General features: G+C 36.9%; 1 protein-coding gene across 1 annotated transcript in view; it reads left to right on the top strand.

Moving 5' to 3' along the window:
- The window catches only part of Arhgap15 (Rho GTPase activating protein 15), a 648,882-nt gene that overhangs the window by 502,930 nt on the left and 125,284 nt on the right, over nucleotides 1-20,668 (top strand). Inside the window, exon 12 of the mRNA XM_048345538.1 lies at nucleotides 7,586-7,720. Coding sequence (XP_048201495.1) covers nucleotides 7,586-7,720 — 135 coding nt within the window. The remainder of the gene's footprint in view (nucleotides 1-7,585; nucleotides 7,721-20,668) is intronic.

Genomic DNA, 20,668 nt, shown 5'->3' with positions numbered 1-20,668 from the left:
ACCACTTGAGCCAGAGCCCTACTTTTGGCTTTATTGGTAATTACTTGGAGATAAGAGTCTCATAGACTTTGCTGCCCACCATCTTCAGATCTCAGCCTCCTGAGCAGCTAGACATACAGGCTGATTAATATTCACTTTACTTAGCTGTTTTGTGTACCTAGTGAAGTCTCCTCTGAAGAATAAAAGAAGCCATAATAACACTAGCCTTAAAAAGCATATGTCACAATCATTGTTAGCCAGTTTCTGTTCAATCCATGTTTATTTTATTTAAAAAAAAAAAAGCAAACAATTAACTGGCCAACTGGCCTACTCTTCCAAGGTCCCACTCTAAATGAAGCCTGGTAGTACCACAAGATAGCTTCTGCTTTAGCCAGGATTGCATAGAACAGTGTTGTTTTGACACAGGGTTTCCATCACCATGTTCAAGAGGCTACCAGAAAACAGATTGAACTGTCACAAAGCCAGCACCAGAGGAACGTTTGAGAAGGTTGTATGATTCTATCAACTTCCTCTTGATCCACTCCCCTAAGCACTAAACACCAGCTATGTCCTTATAGATAAGTAATATCACTTTATCCACTTTAATCTTTCAGTTTGATTTTATAGCCAAACATATTATTATTATTTAGACTAATAGCCCCTCTTCTATCTCTTTCCTTCATGAAGTGACTTTCATGTACCAACAGACCTTTTAGATAAGAGTTCCAAATGGTCATCTGTACTGGGAGCAGATACCACCACATCCTTTATGAAAGGTTTACAATGTAGTAGGTTCTTGTTCCTGTGTTAATGAAATCAGAGCTACTCTCTACATATCCTGGGACAGCTGATGTGTCTCTTCCTCTTTCTTTTAAAATATAGTAAAATAATAGTTAGAATGAGGCTTTGAAAATATAAAAACCATATCAAGTTAAGAGAGCATTTCCCTTTTCAATATACAAAGAATTTTTTCTTTTTGCTTGTGTTAGTAATTTGTCCTAGATACTCTGAGTTATCTACAACCACATTCCAACCAGTTAAGAAGAGTCATCTAGTTAAGATTATAACTCGCATTGCAAATTCTGGACATGCCCATCTACATGGGCAGAAATTACAAATTATATCAGTATATAATTGAAAAGTGGTGATTAACCTCTTAGTTTTATGTAAATACTCATTTTCTTTAGAAACTACCCACTGATCTATGATTCTTCAAAGATCCATCTTTCAATTTTCATTTGCAAGTAATTTTTGTTCCTAAATTTTCTTAGGTACAATAGTCAATTTTTTCTTGCAAATATAATTTTGCTTACATTGGTAAAACTTTACCTAAAAAGTAAAAATGCACTAAGGATCTTTAAAGAAAGAGCCTTTGAAGACAGTCTTCTTTGGCGTATGTTGGGAAAATGGAGGAGAATGGAAAAGGAATAGGCCAGACTGGATCACCAACAGGCGAGGACTATTTAATGAGAAACAGGGAGGTGCACAGACCTTCCTGAGGGTTTGGAGGTTGTGCAAGGGGGTGAATTTGGGACTAGGCTTATATGGGGTCTGAGCAAGGAGACAGGTTATTGAAAGCACCACTAGGTCTAGGAAGTTGGGGCTTTTCCATTTGCCCCACAAAGGGTTGTTTACAGCTGGGCCTAGGTGAGAAGTACTGCCTGCATGTCAAAGCAGGTTCCCATATTGAGGTTTTACCTTGGTGCCTGCATATCAAAGCATGTTCGAGCATTGAAGTTCCTGCCTGGTGTCTGTGTGGGCCTGAGGCAATAGGGTGGGAGTCAATCTTCATATTCCATCTTGGATACATAGAAAGAATGGGCCTCGAATGGGGAGGCAAGCCCTTCAATGTAAACATTCAGTTTTTATTTTTTTAGTGTGTGTGTCTATGCGCATGTATGACACACACGAACTCAAAAATGTCATATAGTACTTGGATGTTTTCGTTTTTATCCTATCTTCAATTCTTCTGTGTAGTAAGCCAAGAGCCATGACCAAAGTCAATTTAAGATACCTTAATAAGGGGGTGAAAAGAATTAAGACAGATTATGAGTATAAGGAATGTGAGATAGTTTGATTCAGCCAGACTTTCTTTCAGCATTGAACTTCAAACTATAGAAGTTTATTTGATTCCGTATAGCAGTGTGTATCACACTGAAAAAATTCTATAAAACCACTAGCATGGCTTACAATGTTTGCTCTGTATTTTTGTAGCCTTCATCTCTTCTGTATTTTTCCTTTTGTATTCATTTTCCATCTTCACCAAAGTGGGATCTTGAAATGTTTGTTTCTTTATGCCCTCAGATGTTTTCAGGTATGTATTCACTTCTGATACCAACAACTATTTTTCTCTATATCATCACTTCACAATTAATAGATAAACAGTGAATAAGTGGTAAATCCAGCCCTGGAAGGGATACTTCACTCACAACTCTTTTTCACTCTATCATTTTCCTCTGCACTTCATCACAACATAATAATTTGCTCCGTCTCTGCTCTTCCCTCATACAGATTCATTTTATTATCAATTTGTTTTAATATCATTTATATATAAATCTAAGCTTCATATTAATGAATAATTACTAAAATTAGTGTCAATTTATAGGTAACATACACAACCTAAAGTAGACATTCAGGAATCAAATATAAAAGTCCCTAACTTTGATGCAAGAATCAATCTAAGACTACTTGGAATTATTATTATTTTCTTCCTATGTGTTTGTAGGTTGTGCAAGTGGGTGAATTCGGGACCAGGATTATATGGGGTCTGAGCAAGGAGACAGGTTATTGAAAGCCCACTAGGTCTAGGAAGTTGGGGCTTTTCCATTTGGCCCAGAAAGGGTTGTTTACAGCTGGGTCTAGGTGAGATGTCCTGCCTGCATGTCAAAGCAGGTACACATATTGAGGTTCCTGCCTGGTGTCTATATGGTTCTGAGGCAATAAGGTGGGGGTCAATCCTTCAGGGCTTAAACTCAGTGCCTCAGCCCAGTGGCTTAGCTTATTTTTCTCAAAGAGGCTATAGCACTCTACCACTTTGAGCTACAGCTCCACTTCTGGCTTTTTAGTCATTCATTGGAGAGAAGAGTCTCATGGACTTTTCCATCAGGGCTGGCCTCAAGCTGCGATCCTTGGATTTCAGCCTCCTGAGCTCAGAGGGATTGCAGTTTAATATGTAAAACAAATACATTTCTTCTTCTTCTTCTTTTTTTTTTACATTTCTTTGTGGGGGAAGGTTAAGTTATTACATATATTTCACAGCATACATTTTGATACTCACAGTGATGAAAATTGCTCTACTCTACTTGGCTTATGAAGTCTATGATCTTTAACCATACAGACACTTTCTCCATTTGGGTGATATGTACTTTACGTTTCTTTCGTTTAGCTACATCCATTCCCTCCTTCATTCATTCCTCCCTTCCCAATCCCACCATGAGATGCTTGGTTCCCTTTCCTCAGTGTTGGATGTAGGGATGGTTCCCTCTGCTATTGATTTGTTGTTGTTGTCATTGTTACTCTTCTCATACACTTTCTACTCATTCTGTGTCCTCTTTGCTTTGTACTGTGTTTTGGTATCTTGAGACCTGTTTACTTTGCTCTATCTCTTTGCATTTTAATTCTAACACCTGCATATCAGGGAGACCATATGCTTTTTGTCTCTCTGTTCTTGGCTTTTCATTGACCATAGAAAACGTACCTAATCTGACAATATCTTATTTTTGAAATCTGTGAAGTAGATATTGTAATAGCAATAGCATCTATCTAATAATCTTACTGAAAAAAACTAAATTAGTTAACACATGCAAAATGCATATCATAGTCCTCAATACAATCAAGTACTATAATTGCAAGCTAAAGTTTCTGTTGCAAAGCGACCCAATTATAGATGTTTGAATTTTGTTCTGTAAAATGGTTTTAATTTTGCCAATAATTAATAACTAAATCCAAAGTACAAACTAAGAAATTCTGTTTTGCTTATGACACTCACTCAAGAATTGATTTTAGGGATTATTCTCTTCCACATGTAATGATAGGGAAAATAATTTTTCTACCAAAAAATATTTTGGTTGTCTTCAATTGTTAAAAAGAAATGAGAGGAAGCTTTTAAACTAAAATAGGACATATTCTCATCTTATAAGGAAAAAAGAAAATCTCAGTATGTATACGTATAATTTTCTGGATTCTTGTGCAGTTAAGATGAACTTTATAAACCAATATTTATTGAGCAAATGTACAGATCCCATTTCAGTGGTTCTCAAACAGGAGGGGTTTATAGTGCCAGAGATATTTGGAAGTATCTGGAGTTGTTTTATGTCATCACCAATGGGAAATGCTGCTGGCATCTAGTGGGTTGGACCAGTTATGCTACTAAAATATCCTTGATGCACAAGACATCCCCCATTAATAAAGAACTATCCATCATAAAATGTCAGTATTGTGTCAATATTGTTTTCCTGGAAAAGAAAAAGTATAAAATATCACCACTGCTAATAATCTTGTTCATAATTGCTTGTTGGCCAGGTGTAGTGACACAAGCCTATAATTCCAGCTACTCAGAACAATCTGAGACTGGCACTGGAAAACAAAAAGCAAGAATATCCAGAAAACAAAACAAAACCAGAAAAAGCCTAAAACAAAATAAGGGCTGGAGCATGGCTTAGTTGTATGGTGTCTACCTAGCAAGTGCAAGGCCTTGAGTTCAAACATCAGTACTTCCAAAATTAATGTTTGCTAAATGATGCAAAAGTATTTATAATGATGCCCATGAACACTAGTTCAAGGTTGTGATTAGTTCCTCTATAGGAATGGCTGGTGCTCACAAAGGTGTGTATATATATATTTGGATATAATTATTTGTTTAAATAAACCTCAGTGGTCTTAAAATAATGCCTTTGTGCCTTCTGAGTTACAAGGAATATTAACCCTGGTTATTAAAAAGTTAATACAAAAATAAGCTATCAGATTCAAAAAATAATTCCAACCCCCGTGATATTGTTTATTAAATTACTTCTTGAAGGTTAAAACTATTTTGTTCTTTAAATGAAGACTTCATAGATGTCTATTGAGGGAATGCTGGCTTAAATGACATGAGTTCTATTAGTAATACAATATATGACATATTACATTGATGTAATCAACTGGTATTTACTAACTGGTGAAGTTTCTTTTATTTACTTTGAAATATTCCATTTTCACACACTGGAGTAAACTAGAGATATATGTAGAAATGATTACTACTAATGGCATTTTCCTCTGGCTAAGCAGTTAACAGTTGTGTTGTTGGATTGTCTTCTTTTTTTCCACACATGAACATTTTCCTTCAGAAAGTTCTAACATATATATCAAAATGGCATTTCATGTTGGACTTCTCTGATAAATTTTTTGGTAGCAATAAGTGTGTGTGTGTATGTGAGAGAGAGAGAGAGAGAGAGAGTGTGTGTGTGTGTGTGTGTGTGCAATTTAATGTATATGCGTGTTTAGGTTTCCACTTAAAGTTCAGTGCCAAAGCTACAGTACTTATGCATTTTCTAAATGTGTTTTAAGCAATAAGTTGTACAACATTTTTAGAACATGTGTTAAGCTATTTCTCTAAGAATGAAGCTCTTAACAAAACATAAGCACTCTGCATGAGATCTTAGCAGCAAAGTGCTTAAAAGATAAAGTAAGAATTGGTACCATGGGAAGAACACCAGCTGTAGAGCGCACAGGTCCATTATGAGAAGTATGGTAGTGGGTAGGGAGAAAATGATTTAATCAGGAGTAAAACCAATTTTATTATAAGGGCACGCAGGGGGTGTGGCACCATAGTGAGAGGGACATTTCAAAATATCTGACAGATTTCAACAATGTGAAAACCCTGTTCTTTAAAGTGACAGTAAACCCCATCAGGTCTCCCTTTTTGATGTTATTGTTAACAGTTGACTGTTTAAAGCTGGCCTGCTACAATGCTGTTGGCCTATTTCAATAGTGGGTAGCCAAATAAAAGACTAATTGTTGAAATACAATCAATCAAAAATGATTGCAGGGCAGGAAGAAGGCCTCCTCTGCTGATTTTGTTGTGGATCATATTATTGTGTTATGATTGAGGTAGAAATGAGGATTGAAAGGGAAGAAGAAAATAGCCCATCTGAAATAAACAAATCCACTTCATTCCTTCCCCTACCTTTTTTTTTCCAAAACATACTACTGAGAAGAAACATCACTTACCAGCCTTGAAAATAATAGTCCATTAGGAAAAAACAAAAGGTTTGATAGTGATGTGGGCTAGTACTTTTTAAAGGATATGAATACTATTAGCAAAACAGCTCATGCAGAGAATCCCTACAGTGATAGTTTTCAGCTTTTCTTACTTTTTTGGTGCAAAATGATCCTAGGCACTCAGAAAACTAACACTAAGAGGGCATGTGGTTGTTTTCTTAAGACAACAGTAACAAGACAAAATTCCACTTGAAAAAATAACCTCCTCAGACTTCTCTACTTTTTGGTTCCCTCCCAGCCTGTCTCAAATGATTAGCTTTTATTTTCTTTAAGCCCAGAATCCAAAACCCTTTCCATGTTGCCCATTGAAAAAGACAAATCCTACAGATCAATGGCGATGCCTTTGTGTCATGTTTCCTGTTAATTTTATATAAAAATGTCACTTTCAGATACAAATGCATCCATTTCTAGTGTGAAAATATTCTGAACTTTCGTATTAAGGGTAAAAAGGTAGATGATAATTGCCTAGCAGACATTATTTCTATTAAGATCTATTTCTATTTCTATTAAGATCTTCTTTTTTGGCAACTAATATCTTTAGGATTTCAATGCTTCAGTTTACTCAGGATTCCCAAGCTAACATTTTTGGTTTGAAAGAGTTGGTAAGCACTTATGGGTTTGTCTTCAGTGACCTATCATTTTTTGACAGCTTTGCATAGCCTCTCATAGGCCAACAGGGGTCTGTCTAATATTGTTTCTGGGCACATTTTCCTCCCTGAGATGAAAACTAAAAAAAAAGAAAAAGATATTTTTGAGGCAGTAAGAAAGAATTAATATCCTTTCTTGCTCAGTATTCTATTTCTTGCTGACTTTATATTCAGGCAAAAAAAAAAAAAGAAAAAATGTGTTACCCCTATTCCCTTGTACATAGAAAGGCTAACACATGTAAAGCAATAACTCATTTTCTATTGCCATGTTTAGCATATGTCTCCTGTTGGCTCAGCAAGGCCTTTAGGCCGGTCCCTTGAGCCGACCATCATTGGCAACTCTTAGCCCCTCAGCCTCAAAACCAAATAGCTTTGAATCATGTTGAGCTGTGATGCTAATTTTCATACTGATGCATTATGGGAATAAATGTATCTGACATACTGTGTCAATGGCACTCTCTCTTTGTGTCTCTTGTTTTTGTGTTAGCTGCATTCCTACAGATGGTATTCCATTGAAAACATTCCCTTCCTAAGGAAAAAGGGGCGGGAGGGGGGGGAAAGCCATGCACAGCACCAAACCTCTAGGTACAGAAGGCTGTTAACGGTTGCTGATGATAGTAGGCAAACATTAACATAATAATTAGTGTCTTGTAATTGTTTCATTAAAGCCAGTTGTTCCATTTCTCCTCGTGTTTTCCCAGAAGAGGAGCTGAATTTGGACGACAGCCAGTGGGAGGACATCCACGTTGTCACTGGAGCACTGAAGATGTTTTTCCGGGAGCTGCCTGAGCCACTCTTTCCTTACAGTTTCTTTGAGCCATTTGTGGAGGCGATCAGTAAGTACCTCACAAAAGGAGCTGGTCGTGCAATCGGCTGGCACTATGGAATTATTAAGTAGATAATAAGAATGGTGATCATAATAATTGCAGAGAACAATGTTTCCAATCTGTCATTTTTTAATGGCTTATTTTGTTTTGGCCCTGTAATATTACCTGAGTTTGGGGGGGCTGTTATTGTGGTTTTCATTTGTCTTATCATTTTTTTAATAATTACTTATTTATTGACAAAGTGATGTACAGAAGGGTTACAGTTTCATACATAAGTAAGTGGTTTGCTTTTTTTAAGGAATTATTTACAAAGAATGGAGATACAGTCCTATTTAAAGTTACCAACTTTAACTGTAAGATTCTCATGGAATCTTTAAAGGGTTACCTTTGAATCATTTAGTCCCTGACTCCATTCTTTCAGAATGAGGACAAAGAGTCCTTGAAAAGGAAATGTAAGTAAATTAAATAGTGTGTTTTAGTGACAAACCATAAGTGATGTATTGTGTTCTGTTGGCTCCCTCATTCTTCACTCATCAACACTGGAAAATAGCCTTGGGGGACTATAAATATCAGATTAAGTGATGGCAAGCTTCTTTCTTTTTTTTGTTTGTTTGCCAGTCCCAGGGCTTGAACTCAGAGCCTAAGCACTGTCCCTGGCTTCTTTTTGCTCAAGGCTAGCAGTCTACCACTTGAGCCACAGCACCACTTCTACCTTTGTGTGTGTGTGTGTGTGTGTGTGTGTGTGTGTGTGTGTGTGTGTGTGTGTGTGTGTGGTGGTGCTGAGGAATCAAACCCAGGGCTTCATGCATGCTAGGGAAGCAATCTAGCACTAAGCCGTATTCTCAGCCTGGCAAATTTCTTCTAATGAGACTTAATTATGGCTGGTTAAGTTATGTCACTACCTATCCAACAGTCATTGTTCACAACATGAAGATTCCGTCTCTATTATTTTCTTATACATACACAGTTAGGTACAAGGAAAGAAATTAGTGGATGAATAAATGAGTGAAATCTTTTTCCATGTGCAGGGAATACTTGATATTTTTGAGGTTGTAATAAGCAATTAATTTTTTTCTTGCTTAGTATCCTTCTACTAGAAGGGATCACTGGAAAAGTGACTACAAAGATGCCTCTAATTTTAATATTGGAGGGTACATTTACTATAACTGTAACACCTTGGGGAAAAAAAGTTTCCTGTTAAGCAAGCTGACAGGAGGAAGAAAGATAAAGAAAGTAGGGGGGACAAAAAGATAAAACTAAAAAGCTTATTGGCATGGAGCTTAATTCAAGTCCTAAGGAGAAAAGTCTCCATAAATATATAGGATTTCTATATAGGAATTAGATCTTACATGGCTATGTATAGGGTGCTAATTGTCTGAGTTGGGAACATGGGTGGGGGGGCTCAATATGCCCTTTGATTATATTTTTCATCCACAAGTCTTCACAGTTGTTCAAAGCTTTGGCAAAATATTTAATCAAAGGGAATGAAAAGAACTTCTCTTGCCAGCTTACCATTTTTGATATTGTTGTTGCCATCTCTGTTGTTGCTTGATGTAATAGTAGAATTCTTATTATGGATCCAAGGAGAGGCTGACATTCTTATGTCTTATCGTGACTTTCCGTTTTACCACCATACCCCACTTCTCAAGGAGGCAAAAGTTTTATACTTTCCAGGATCTCTTAACTTCATTTTAAAAAGGCGAATAACAGTAACTGAAATTCAGTCACCTTTGGATTCTCTGTTTACTGCTGCCCAACCATCCTACTCACAGGAGAAATAGCAAGTATAATTTCATCCACAGATTCATGTATTTCTAGGGATCATATGATATTGCTTTGAAGAAATTTAGGCCTCGATCCTGGATTTGTGCATTCTTAGAGATATCTTTTGGGCAATGTCAGAGAAATACAGATGAGACACCTGGATGGGGCATTGAACACTATTAGTGTTCTGCTACTGCTACAATTAGCAAGAGGAGAGCGTTTCGTTGAGATTTCTCATCATTTTGCTCTAAATGAAAGTACAGCTATTTCATATTTTATATAACAATATTTTCCCATCCTGCTAAAGTGAAGTGAGACAATAAAGATACCTTGAAAGTAAAGAGAAAGGAGGAATGAGTAAACAAACATACTTTTCCATCAGCTTATTCTGATATTGAATCTTGGCCAAATGCAAGCATCATTCACATGTTAGGAGAGAATTCTGGGGAAAAAGGCTGTGAGAAAATAAGATGTACAGGTGCTAACAGTGTTTCTCCAGGTGAGTTATGGTAGGAAATGGCAGAATTTTCCATTTATTCATATGTTAGAAAGTTATTGTTGCACACTACAAGATTGAACAGAAGGTATTTTGTTTTTAAAATATTTTTGGACCAAAAACAAACATTAATATCATAAGAATCTGTCAGTACCATAGTAATCTCATCTGGTAAGATTCAATGAAGTAACAAAATCACTCGATGTTGCTTTATTTCATAATCACTGTACTAAAGTTATTGATCTGAAATTCTGTATTTGGGGCTCAATACAATTGGATCACCTGTAAGTTATTTCATAGGAGCTTAAGCACTGATGACAAGGACTTAATTCTGTCTTCAAGGCAAGTAATAGCAAGGGTATTATCTGATTGTGTCCTACCAAAATTCATGTGCTGAAATCTAACCTCCAACGTGATAAGGTGGGTGGGGGGCTTTGGTAGGTGTTTGGTACATAAGCCAGAGTATTCATGATGAAATTAGTGACTTTATACTTGAGGCCTAAGAGAGATCTTTTCTACAATGTGTGGACAGAGCTAAAAGTTGCCATCAATATCATATGTAGTAATCATACTAGAACATGAAGTGAGCTAAAAAAAAATTTAAAAACCACCTCTCTTAAAATTGTAAGTGCATGTATAACCAGGCCCAAGGGAATCCTTGACTTCATTAGATAACATAGTAAATCTAATAGAATCTATGCAGTAAGAAGTTAATCAAATCAACTCATGAGTTTTTGGCTTCATAGGAAAAGGAATAAAACAGTTAATTCAAAGGACAAAAGCATATTTTTGGATAGATGACTCCTTGCCCTCAATATTCTGAACTATTGGAGGGCTTACCCTAACCAACTGTACTTCACAAGTGCTCTCATCAGCCTATGTCACCGGAAGAGGACGTGAAGTAGAGTTGCTCATATCCGTACAGAAAAAGTTCAGTCCATTTCTTAGTTTATCTTCACCTCTTATACTTGCCCATATATCTGCCTTGGGTGGCTGTCCTTCCTCAGGGAACCTCCATATTCTTCATGGCTTCAGTTTTGGATAGATAAGTCCACTCTCATTCTAGACTCCATCTAGTGCTACATTTCCTCCTTTCTTTTCCCTTCCAGCTTGGAGGAGCCAGAGGCTTTCTCATGTGGCTAATTCCTTAGTCTGTTCACTCTCAGCTTCTTCTTCATCTGAATAACAAGTCCTCTACATAGGTTTCTGTTGTTTGACGTGTCATGAACAAAATGCCATACCTAACAATGCCACATTCAATGTACCATGGCATTTCTCTTTTCCCTCTCACTACCCATGAATCAACTGTGAAGTCTTAACACTGTAATTGAGTTCCTTGTTGAGAGATGAACTACATTTTCAGGGTAAAGTCAAAGATAAATTGATCAACAGGAGTTTTGTATTCAGCTGAAATTCCGTGTATCTGAGAAGGAAATGTTATTTCAAGCACAAGCAAGTAATGACCAATGTGCTATTTACATTGCATTTAATTCTCATTATATGTTAGAAAGTTATTGTACACTCCTAGAAAAGTAAACAGAAGGCATTTATTTTTTAAATAGTTTTTTGGATCAAATACTAACATTAATATTATAAAAACTTGCAATTGCCATAGTGATCCTGTCTGATAAGGCTCTTGGAAATAAAAGAAAAAAATCATTTAATTTTGTTTTACATTTCATTATCAAAGGACTGAGGTTATTGATCTGAAAGTCTATATCTGGGGTCAGTGCAATTGGGTCACCTGTAGGTTATTTCATAGGAACTTAACCTAGCGAGGAAAAAGACCTAATTCTCTGGAAATGACTTGTACTGAAGACCTTATTTGTACTGTAAATGTGAACTTCATAGAAAACCACAGCTAAAGGCATTTATGATACATGTACAGTCTTGAAACTAGAGGCCTGCATGGGGTCAAAGCGTTTCCAGTAGAGCTAAATCCTGGGAAATGTGCAAAACTTATTTCTATTCTCATCTCTTTCATTTTGATAACTTACAGATCAAAAGGAGAGAGACAACAAGTAATGTATATTTTTTTTTCTTAATGTCTGCATTTTCTGAGAGTTTCTGGGAAAGAAAAGAAGAGGCATAAAGCTTGCTGGCATTTCTGAAGGTTGTCTTTCAATCTCTGGACTAAAATTAGTTGGCACAGTTGCAATCATTTCTGGAAGTTCTAGGGGAAACCCCACCATATGACCTTTCCAAATTCTTTAGATCATCTCTCTTCCTCCACCTTCTCAGCCACCAGTGCTGAATCAGATTCTCACTTTATATCACTCCGACCCATTTGATACTCATATCTCCCATTGCCATGCTTTCATCTCATCTTACATTCTTTCTTCACCCTGTACTGGGATTTCAACCCATAGCCTCAAACTTATTTGGTGAGCTTGCTCAACTGGGCATGATAACATTTTAATCACAGCCCAGAGTTTTATTAGTTATTTTAGAGATGGTCTCTTGCAGATTTTTCTGTATGGACTGCCTTCAAACCATGACCCTCATACTCCTGAATAGGTAAGATTTCAGGCATAAGCCACAAACACCAGGTACATCTTCCACTTTATAGAATTCTCATCATTAGAATGGACTTGCCTCGGTAGTCCAGGAAAATTTCTCGATGCCGGAGTCCTTAATGCAATCACAACCAGAAAGTCCCTTTTGTCATACAAGTAACATGTCCACAGGTTCCAGTAATAAGATGATAGATGTTTCTGGTTTGTGTTTTGTTGTTGTGCATGGGAGTTGAACTCAAAGCCTAGGATCTGTCTATGATCTTTCTGCTAAAGGTAGCACTCTACCACTTGAGCCACAACTCTACTTCCAGATTTTTAGGTGGTTAATTGGAAAGAATAGTCTCACAAACCTGGCTTCATACCGTGACCCTTAGATCTCAGCCTCTGTCTTTGAAGAGTCCTTTTCCATCTGCCACACCATGATTGGGGGAGCACCTGTACAAGTCACAAATGCTGACACTAATGCATCCATTTTCATCTGCCTTCTCTCAAATAAAAGATCATATCAGAATTCAAGTGACCGTATAAAACTACGTACTGATTAGTAAATGAGAAGAATGACCAAGAGTATTTAGCTAGATTGTAATACCTATTATTTCTGAGGGACAGGCACAGTGATTTTCCTTAAACCTAGATGAAACCTCACTTCCTGAAGGGCTCTGATCATTTCATTCACCTGGGCTTCATCTCAGCTCTTTTGTAATCACACTAGAGTTCACACTTGGGAATTTTTAGCATTATACTGTTCCACAGTTGCATTTCATGTGCAAATATAGAGGTATATTTTCTCCACCTCTGAACAATGCTCCATATATTTTCCACAATGGAATGGTATCAGTGCTGACTCTTTGATTAAAAAAGATTATGGCACTGGACATGGTGGTAGAGCCTATAATCCCAACTTTGTAGGGGCTAGGATTTGCATAAACAGAAGGATCACTAGTTTGCAACCAGCTTGTACTGTATGGTGAGACTTTGTCTCAAAACAAACAACAACAAGCAGAAACACTTATGGTTTCAATTTCACTCTTCTTATCTTTTCACAGTTTCCTATGTAAAACAAACACATATACATATAATGTTTGTTATAGTTCAAGTTTGTTATTTGTACTGTATTTATTATGCATATACATATCTCTCTGTCTTTGTGCAAGTGTGTGTGTATAGAGACAGAGAGATTTGATAACACACTGACAAGCTGAGATACCAATGATGTTTTATATCATTCTTCCATTTAAAGGCTGGAGTATATGTGCATTGAAGACAACATATTCTAAAGCCTAGGTTTTGTGAATGCTAAAAAGTTAGTCAGTAAAACTAATTAGAAAAAAATACATCTGAATGGTTAACTGAGCCCTAATATGAATTAGGCTGTTAGCAACAAAATCAGAATACAGCCTAAGCCTAGTCCCGTATCTATGTCACATTATCTTCACCAAACTACTTTTTCCATGTCTCCATTATTTTTCTCTTTGGATATTATCATAATGCTTTGTCCTTAAAGTGAATTTTCAATGGGCAATTGAGGAGAACAAACAATCAAGTATATTTGAAAATATTGTTTTAACTTTATCGTGCCCTTTGGTCAAACTACTTTATGTACCATCAACTCCATGATGACACTCTTTGAGAAAAGAAACAGCTTGTAAGGGCACTTAACTAAAAAGAGTTGCCGAACATAAAAGCATGATAGTGACAAACTACCTGAAAACCAAAAAAAAGTAAAAGCAGAGTTTAAAGGGTCATCATAAAGAAACCAATTATGTAAAAGTAACATAAATATTCTCACTGGTCACAGTGACCCAAGCCAGTAATCCTAGCTAGTCCTAGGAGGAGACAACAGGAGGATTATAGTTTGAAGCCAATTTGGGCAAAATTTTCCTGAGATTCTATCTCAAGCAAGATCTGGACATGTTAGTCTATCTCTGTCTTCCCTGTTACAGGGGAAGCATAAAGACAGAGATCATAGTTCTGGCCAGCCCAGGCATAAATACCCAACACAAAAAGGTCTGGCTCAATGATAGAGTGCCTGCTTAGCAAGTACGAGAGCCTGAGTTTAATGACAGTTCCAAAAAGAAACATGTACACACACACACACACACACACACACACACACACACACACCTATCTATAATTCACATGTGTATTCATTTAAATTTTAACAAGGCTTTCTAAAGTTGCTTCTGCAAGCTAACATTCCCCCAGACTTGGACTTTTTTTTTTTTTTTTGCCAGTCCTGGGCCTTGAACTCAGGGCCTGAGCACTGTCCCTGGCTTCTTCCCACTCAAGGCCACTCTGCCACTTGAGCCACAGCGCCGCTTCTGGCAGTTTTCTGTATATGTGGTGCTGGGGAATCGAACCTAGGGCCTCGTGTATCCGAGGCAGGCACTCTTGCCACTAGGCTATATCCCCAGCCCCCAGACTTGGACTTTTGGTTGTGATTGTGTGTGTGTGGTTGTTTGTGTGTGTATGTGTGTGCTAAAACAGAAAAAAATTATAATGGATGACTAGCTTGTCTCTTAATTCGCTCCAATTATATTCACAATTAAATTGTAAAAAGAATAATAGACAGCCAAATGGCCTGCACAGGTGTCTTTTTGAAGTAATGGTTTAGTGCTAGATAATAAACAACTAGGCTCTCTACTTAATTTGCCTTAATGGGAAGTTCTTTATAAGTAGGTCTAAAAGGTGGTTCAGAATAAAGTTGGGCCTTGACTCTGAAATTAATTGAGTGGTGAGACAGTGGGTCCATTAGAAAATGTGGTGCTTGTCTTTTTGCCTTTTCTTAAAAGTTTTTTTTTTTAACTTGCACTTCTTTTTTTCATATCAGAGAGCAGTCACTTTTTAAACTTCTCAAAGCAATAAATGTTTCAAGCTGAGCGGTTAACCAGGATGCCTTCATGAGTCAGCTTCCTGAGCATCCTAGCCAACCAGAGGTAGCAAAATGCAGACTTTTCAGTGCCTCAATAGCAAGCAGTTATCTTGACCCAGTCCTATGATGCTTGATTTAAGCTGGTGGTTTTCACTGCCTCAATAGACTGAAAAAAAATGGAATTTGATTCTAATTTTGCAGCTCTTGTTTCATGTCACATACATATGTTCACACATATTGTGATCACTACTGATGCACCTTCTAAAGCATCTCTCATATACTTGTCCTAAACTCATGATTTGTTCACAGATCCAGGAAAATAGTCTCTTCTACTTCAATACAGTATGTTTCTAACTGTAAAGATTTGCAGATGAATGTAATTAGCTTTATTTTATTTTTAGGAAAAGCTAAACTCCTTTCAAGTTCTTCATAGCCCTACAGAATCCAATCACCCTTAAGTTTTCTACCTCCATCGTAACTCCTCTACATTGCCCATCACATCACAGCCCATCCAGCTCCTTGATATTTTCTCAAGACTTCAGGCCTGTTGAGGGGCTTTGTCTGTTTCATTCCTCTATTGAAACACACTTCTTCAGATTTCCATTCATATGACAGCTTTTCACCAAGATCTACTATCATCAGCTAAGCTAAAGTTTCTTCCTATATTACACACTACTTCTTCTCAAGTTGAAGGTAATAATATCTTCCCCCATGGAGATTTGCAAATGCTGATCTTGTTTTAGCACTATGTACAGAGTTTCAGACACATAGGGTATTAGCTAGCATTATCATGGCAGAGTATAATCAGACTACTGTCTAGAGAGCTTGGTTTCAAAGGACATTTTACCCATTCTCACCTGAGTTTTCTGTTCTCCAATGAAGCTATTTCAAGTGATGCATGTGGCTGTCTTCTTTCTACTTCCATATTTTGCTTCTAGATTTCCACACTAAACATGTTTAAGAGACCATTACAAGGTATTCTCTTGTTTCACAACCCAGTTAATCAAATTTTCTTCATCTCATATTTCAGTCGTGCAGGAGAACAACCCCACTCCATAGTCCAAAGTTTACCGTTTTACTATACATAATCATACACATAATCATAACCCAGAGGCTGTCCAGTGTGATGATACCTTGCTCCTGTTAAATAATATTGTGATATTCACAATAATGAAGAGGAAATTCCAAAGCAATGCCTTTTCCAAGTTGAGAAGTTAGCTGTCATGGCTTGTGAAGATATAAGTTGACTAGTAGGGTGATAGGTGAGAGGTTGGGAGTGTGGAAGGAAAGACTGTGCACTATGCTGTCAAAATGCTTGTAATACTGTAGATCCTCCTCACAGACAATAAAGTTCAAAGAATTATCAACCAAAGCCTAATGAATAGACCATTATTATAGTCACACAAAGACACAGGTACAGACAAATACACATATATGCATATACTCACTCACTAAACCTAAATGTTTTACTTATCACATGCAACATATCCCATTTTCAATATGGTCAATTTTTTAATGAATTAATTATGTCAAGAGATTTCCAATATAAACCTCCCATAAGTAATTTTCAAACTGCTACGGAATGAAAACTCTTTACCCCTATTTCTCTTGCTTACTTAGACTCAGTCATATAAAGGGATGATTGGAGGGAGAGAAACCAGCAGCCAAGGGCAGAAATCAACTATGATTTAAACTGTTTCTTCAATCTGTTTCCTTCCAATATTTGTCACAACACAAGACTAAAAACACACTCCCAAATTTGCTCAAGAGCTCGGCTTTACACTGGTCCTCTGGTTGTCAATATTTTTCCTTTGGCTAGCTTTCAGGACTCTCATGAGCTCCCCAAAGAGTGGCATTTCTTCATTTGGCTCACCCCTTATTGTTCTGCAGAGTTCAACTCTAGTTGCAATGACTACTGAGGTAGTTTCCAGGGGAAATTGGTTCAGGTTGTCTCCGTGGAATATCCATGCTGAAATTGCTATGTGGTTTAGAGAATGTAATTTTTTTCTGAAGGATTAACTCAGACATTTTCGATCTATACATTTTCCATATGTATCATAGAAAACAAGTAACAGGGCTGGTTTGGTGGGAAATACAGCAACAAGCTTGGAAAAAATAATATGATCGGAAAAATGGAAGTAATCATCTTTTTTTCATTTTTGGTGTTTTGTTTGTTTGATTGGTGACAAACAACTACAAAAGTAATACTTGCAAAACGGTTGGTGAAAGTGAACTGAACACCTCAGGGGGGAAAGGGAAAGGGGGAGGAGGGAGGGGGGTATGAGGGACAGGGTAACCAACAGTACAAGAAATGTATCTAATGCCTAACGTATTAAACTATAACCTTTCTGTATATCAGTTTGATAATAAAAATTTGAAAGAAAAAAAATAATAAAAAAATAAAAATTCATGAAGTAGCCAGGTGCTGGTGGCTCATGCCTACAATCCTAGCTACTCAAGAGTCTGAGATCTGAGAACTACAGTTCAAACCAGACTGGGCAGGAAAAGCCATTCAGTTAACCACCCAAAGACCAGAAATGGAGCTGTTGCTCAAAGTGTTAGAATGCTTTTAGCACAGAACAGACATAGCAGCCAGACTATGAGATCAGGCTCCAGGCATATATGCACACATACACACACACACACACACACACACACACACACACACAGGCATATGCACACACACACACACACACACAATCCATGAACTTTTAAAGTTATATTTGATAATTATAAGAGTTTCTTTTTCCATTGGCTTATATATTTTTCCACTTAAATGTGCAATCCCTCCTCTTCCTAACATTTCATTTCATACAATACTTTCATTTTTCAAAAATAAGATTCTAAAAGGTCAAATGCCTTAAGGCTCTAGATCCATGATTACTTTCTAACCAGTCAGCTCTTGGCCCTTTCCTCTTGTTCTTCTCACCTTGAGTGTCCAGTAAGTGAAAGGTTGACCCCTTCACATCTCGAGCCCATTCCTCTGCCAAGTAACAGATTGACAGACATAATTAGTGCCATCTGTCCTGCTATTTCAGGTAGATACTACTTACTAAGAGATGAAAGCAATAATCTTTCCAACTCCTTTCTATGCTCATGACTCTAAGCACAATAGTAAGATTGTTCGACACCTTGTGGAAATTATTCTCTGAATTTCAAATTGGTACTTGAAAAAGAACCATTATCTTATTGAAATATTCTTTGAGATTTTTCTTTCCTTTTGTGCAGTTCTGTGAAATTGTTTTCAGAAAAAAAATCAGAGGAAAAATAAATATATATATTTGTGTGTATAAATATATATATATATAATTTTGTATGCATGGAGGGGGGAATTCTGGGCTTTGACTGTCTTGCTCAAAGCTAGTGCTTGCCACTTGAGCCACAGCTCCATTTCAGGCTTGCTTTGGTGGTTAAGTAGAAATAAGAGTCTCATAGACTTTTCTGCCTAGGCTGGCTTCAGACCTGGATCCTCAGACCTCAGTCCCATGAGTAGCTAGGATTACAGGCATGAACCACCAGTGTCTGGTTTTAAGTTTTATAGCTTTAAACAAATATTAAATCCAGGAGGGTGAAAAACCACCTCAGAAGCTGTTGTATATGTTGTTCAGGTCTGTGATTTTCAGAGCTTCTAAGAGATAGATCTCTGAAGGAATAAAAATTATGTGAGACAATCACAAAACTCCACCAAGGGAAAAGATACACTAACTAAGGGCCTGGGGATATGGCCTAGTGGCAAGAGTGCTTGCTTTGTATACATGAAGCCCTGGGTTCAATTCCCCAGCAGCACATATACAGAAAACAGCCAGAAGTGGCACTGTGGCTCAAGTGGCAGAGTGCTAGCCTTAAGCAAAAAGAAGCCAGGGACAGTGCTCAGGCTGAGTCCAAGCCCCAGGATTTGCAAAAAAAAAAAAAAAAAAAAAAGATACACCAGCTAGGGCATATCACGTTTCCAATAATATATTTCTCTAACACACCTTTAATACTTTGGGAACACTTGGTAAGTGTAGGACCCGTGCGCTATGCCATGTTCTTCTCTTTCTCTCTTTTTTATCAAAATAATTTTCAAAGAATCAAGATTCTATCCTCCTAAAGCTAGTAGTGGCCTTCATTGAAAATGTCATAAGATTGTGGCCTAAACAACAGAAATCTCTTCCCACAGTCCTGGAGGTTAGAAGTTCAAGATCAGAACACTAACATTGTCATGTCCTGGTAAGGGTCTTATCCTCATTTGCTCTTGAAATAATTTTAACTTAATGACTTCCCAAAGCAGCCATCTCAAGGACTATTATATTTGAAGCTTTAACAAATAAATTTAGGAGAACACAAACATTCAGTTCTTTGTAAAAACCATTCTTCAATGGTATGTTTTAGGTGTGCAACTTGATCACTGAAAGATGGCTCTTTCTTTTATTTTGGCAATATTGTCTCATTACTGCTATGAAAGACTTAATTGGCTCTTTATTAATATTGTTTAATTCTATTCTTGGGGTCTAAAATTGAATTTACAATCCCAGGTGTCACTTTTACCCATTTCTCTCTCCTATTGTTTATGTATTTTTAAACTTGCATACAGAAATGTGTAGGCAAAGCTATAACATTTTTCTTCAGAGCCCAGCCTGCCAAGACCATGACACCAACAGGAGAGTTTTCCTTAAGATTTACATATTCAGAAAATGGGTCTCACTGGAGTCACAGAACAGCTAGAACTAGAGCCAAAAGCAAAGTTTTTAATATAAATATTTTAGACTTTTTTTTCAAGCTTCCTCTCCCTATTATGACACTGACAGAATGGAATAGTGTATCTTCCATACTATATTCAAGTACATTTCAAGACCATGTCACAGAAGTTATAAGCTTGCATGGGAAAAATGGAGCAATGGCAGATTTCAATTCATATCATGTTGGGAATACATTTATATACAATGCCGGTGAAAAAATTTTAGAAAAGAGACACTCCAATTTTGTAAATCGAAGTCCTCTACATATAAGACCTTTTTTTAGAAACAATTTGAATCATATATGTAAGCCTGTGTCAACTTATTTTATTGTACTTGTACATATTGTGTTTTCTGCAAATTGAAGTATGTGGTAACTCAGATGAAAATATACAACTCAGTTTGCATCCCTGCATCTTATTTTGGTATTTTTTGTTATTTTGGTAATTACTGTATCAGTTATGGTGATCTATGATCAGTGATATCTGAGGCTATTATTCTGATCATTTGAAGACATCATGACTGCCCCTATATAAGATGACAAACTTACTAAATTACCTGTGTGAAAACTACTACAGTGAGCAACCATTTCCT

This window comes from Perognathus longimembris, chromosome 4, assembly GCF_023159225.1.
Source record: "Perognathus longimembris pacificus isolate PPM17 chromosome 4, ASM2315922v1, whole genome shotgun sequence".
Lineage (NCBI taxonomy): Eukaryota > Metazoa > Chordata > Mammalia > Rodentia > Heteromyidae > Perognathus > Perognathus longimembris.
This window is presented reverse-complemented; position numbering and strand designations above follow the sequence as displayed.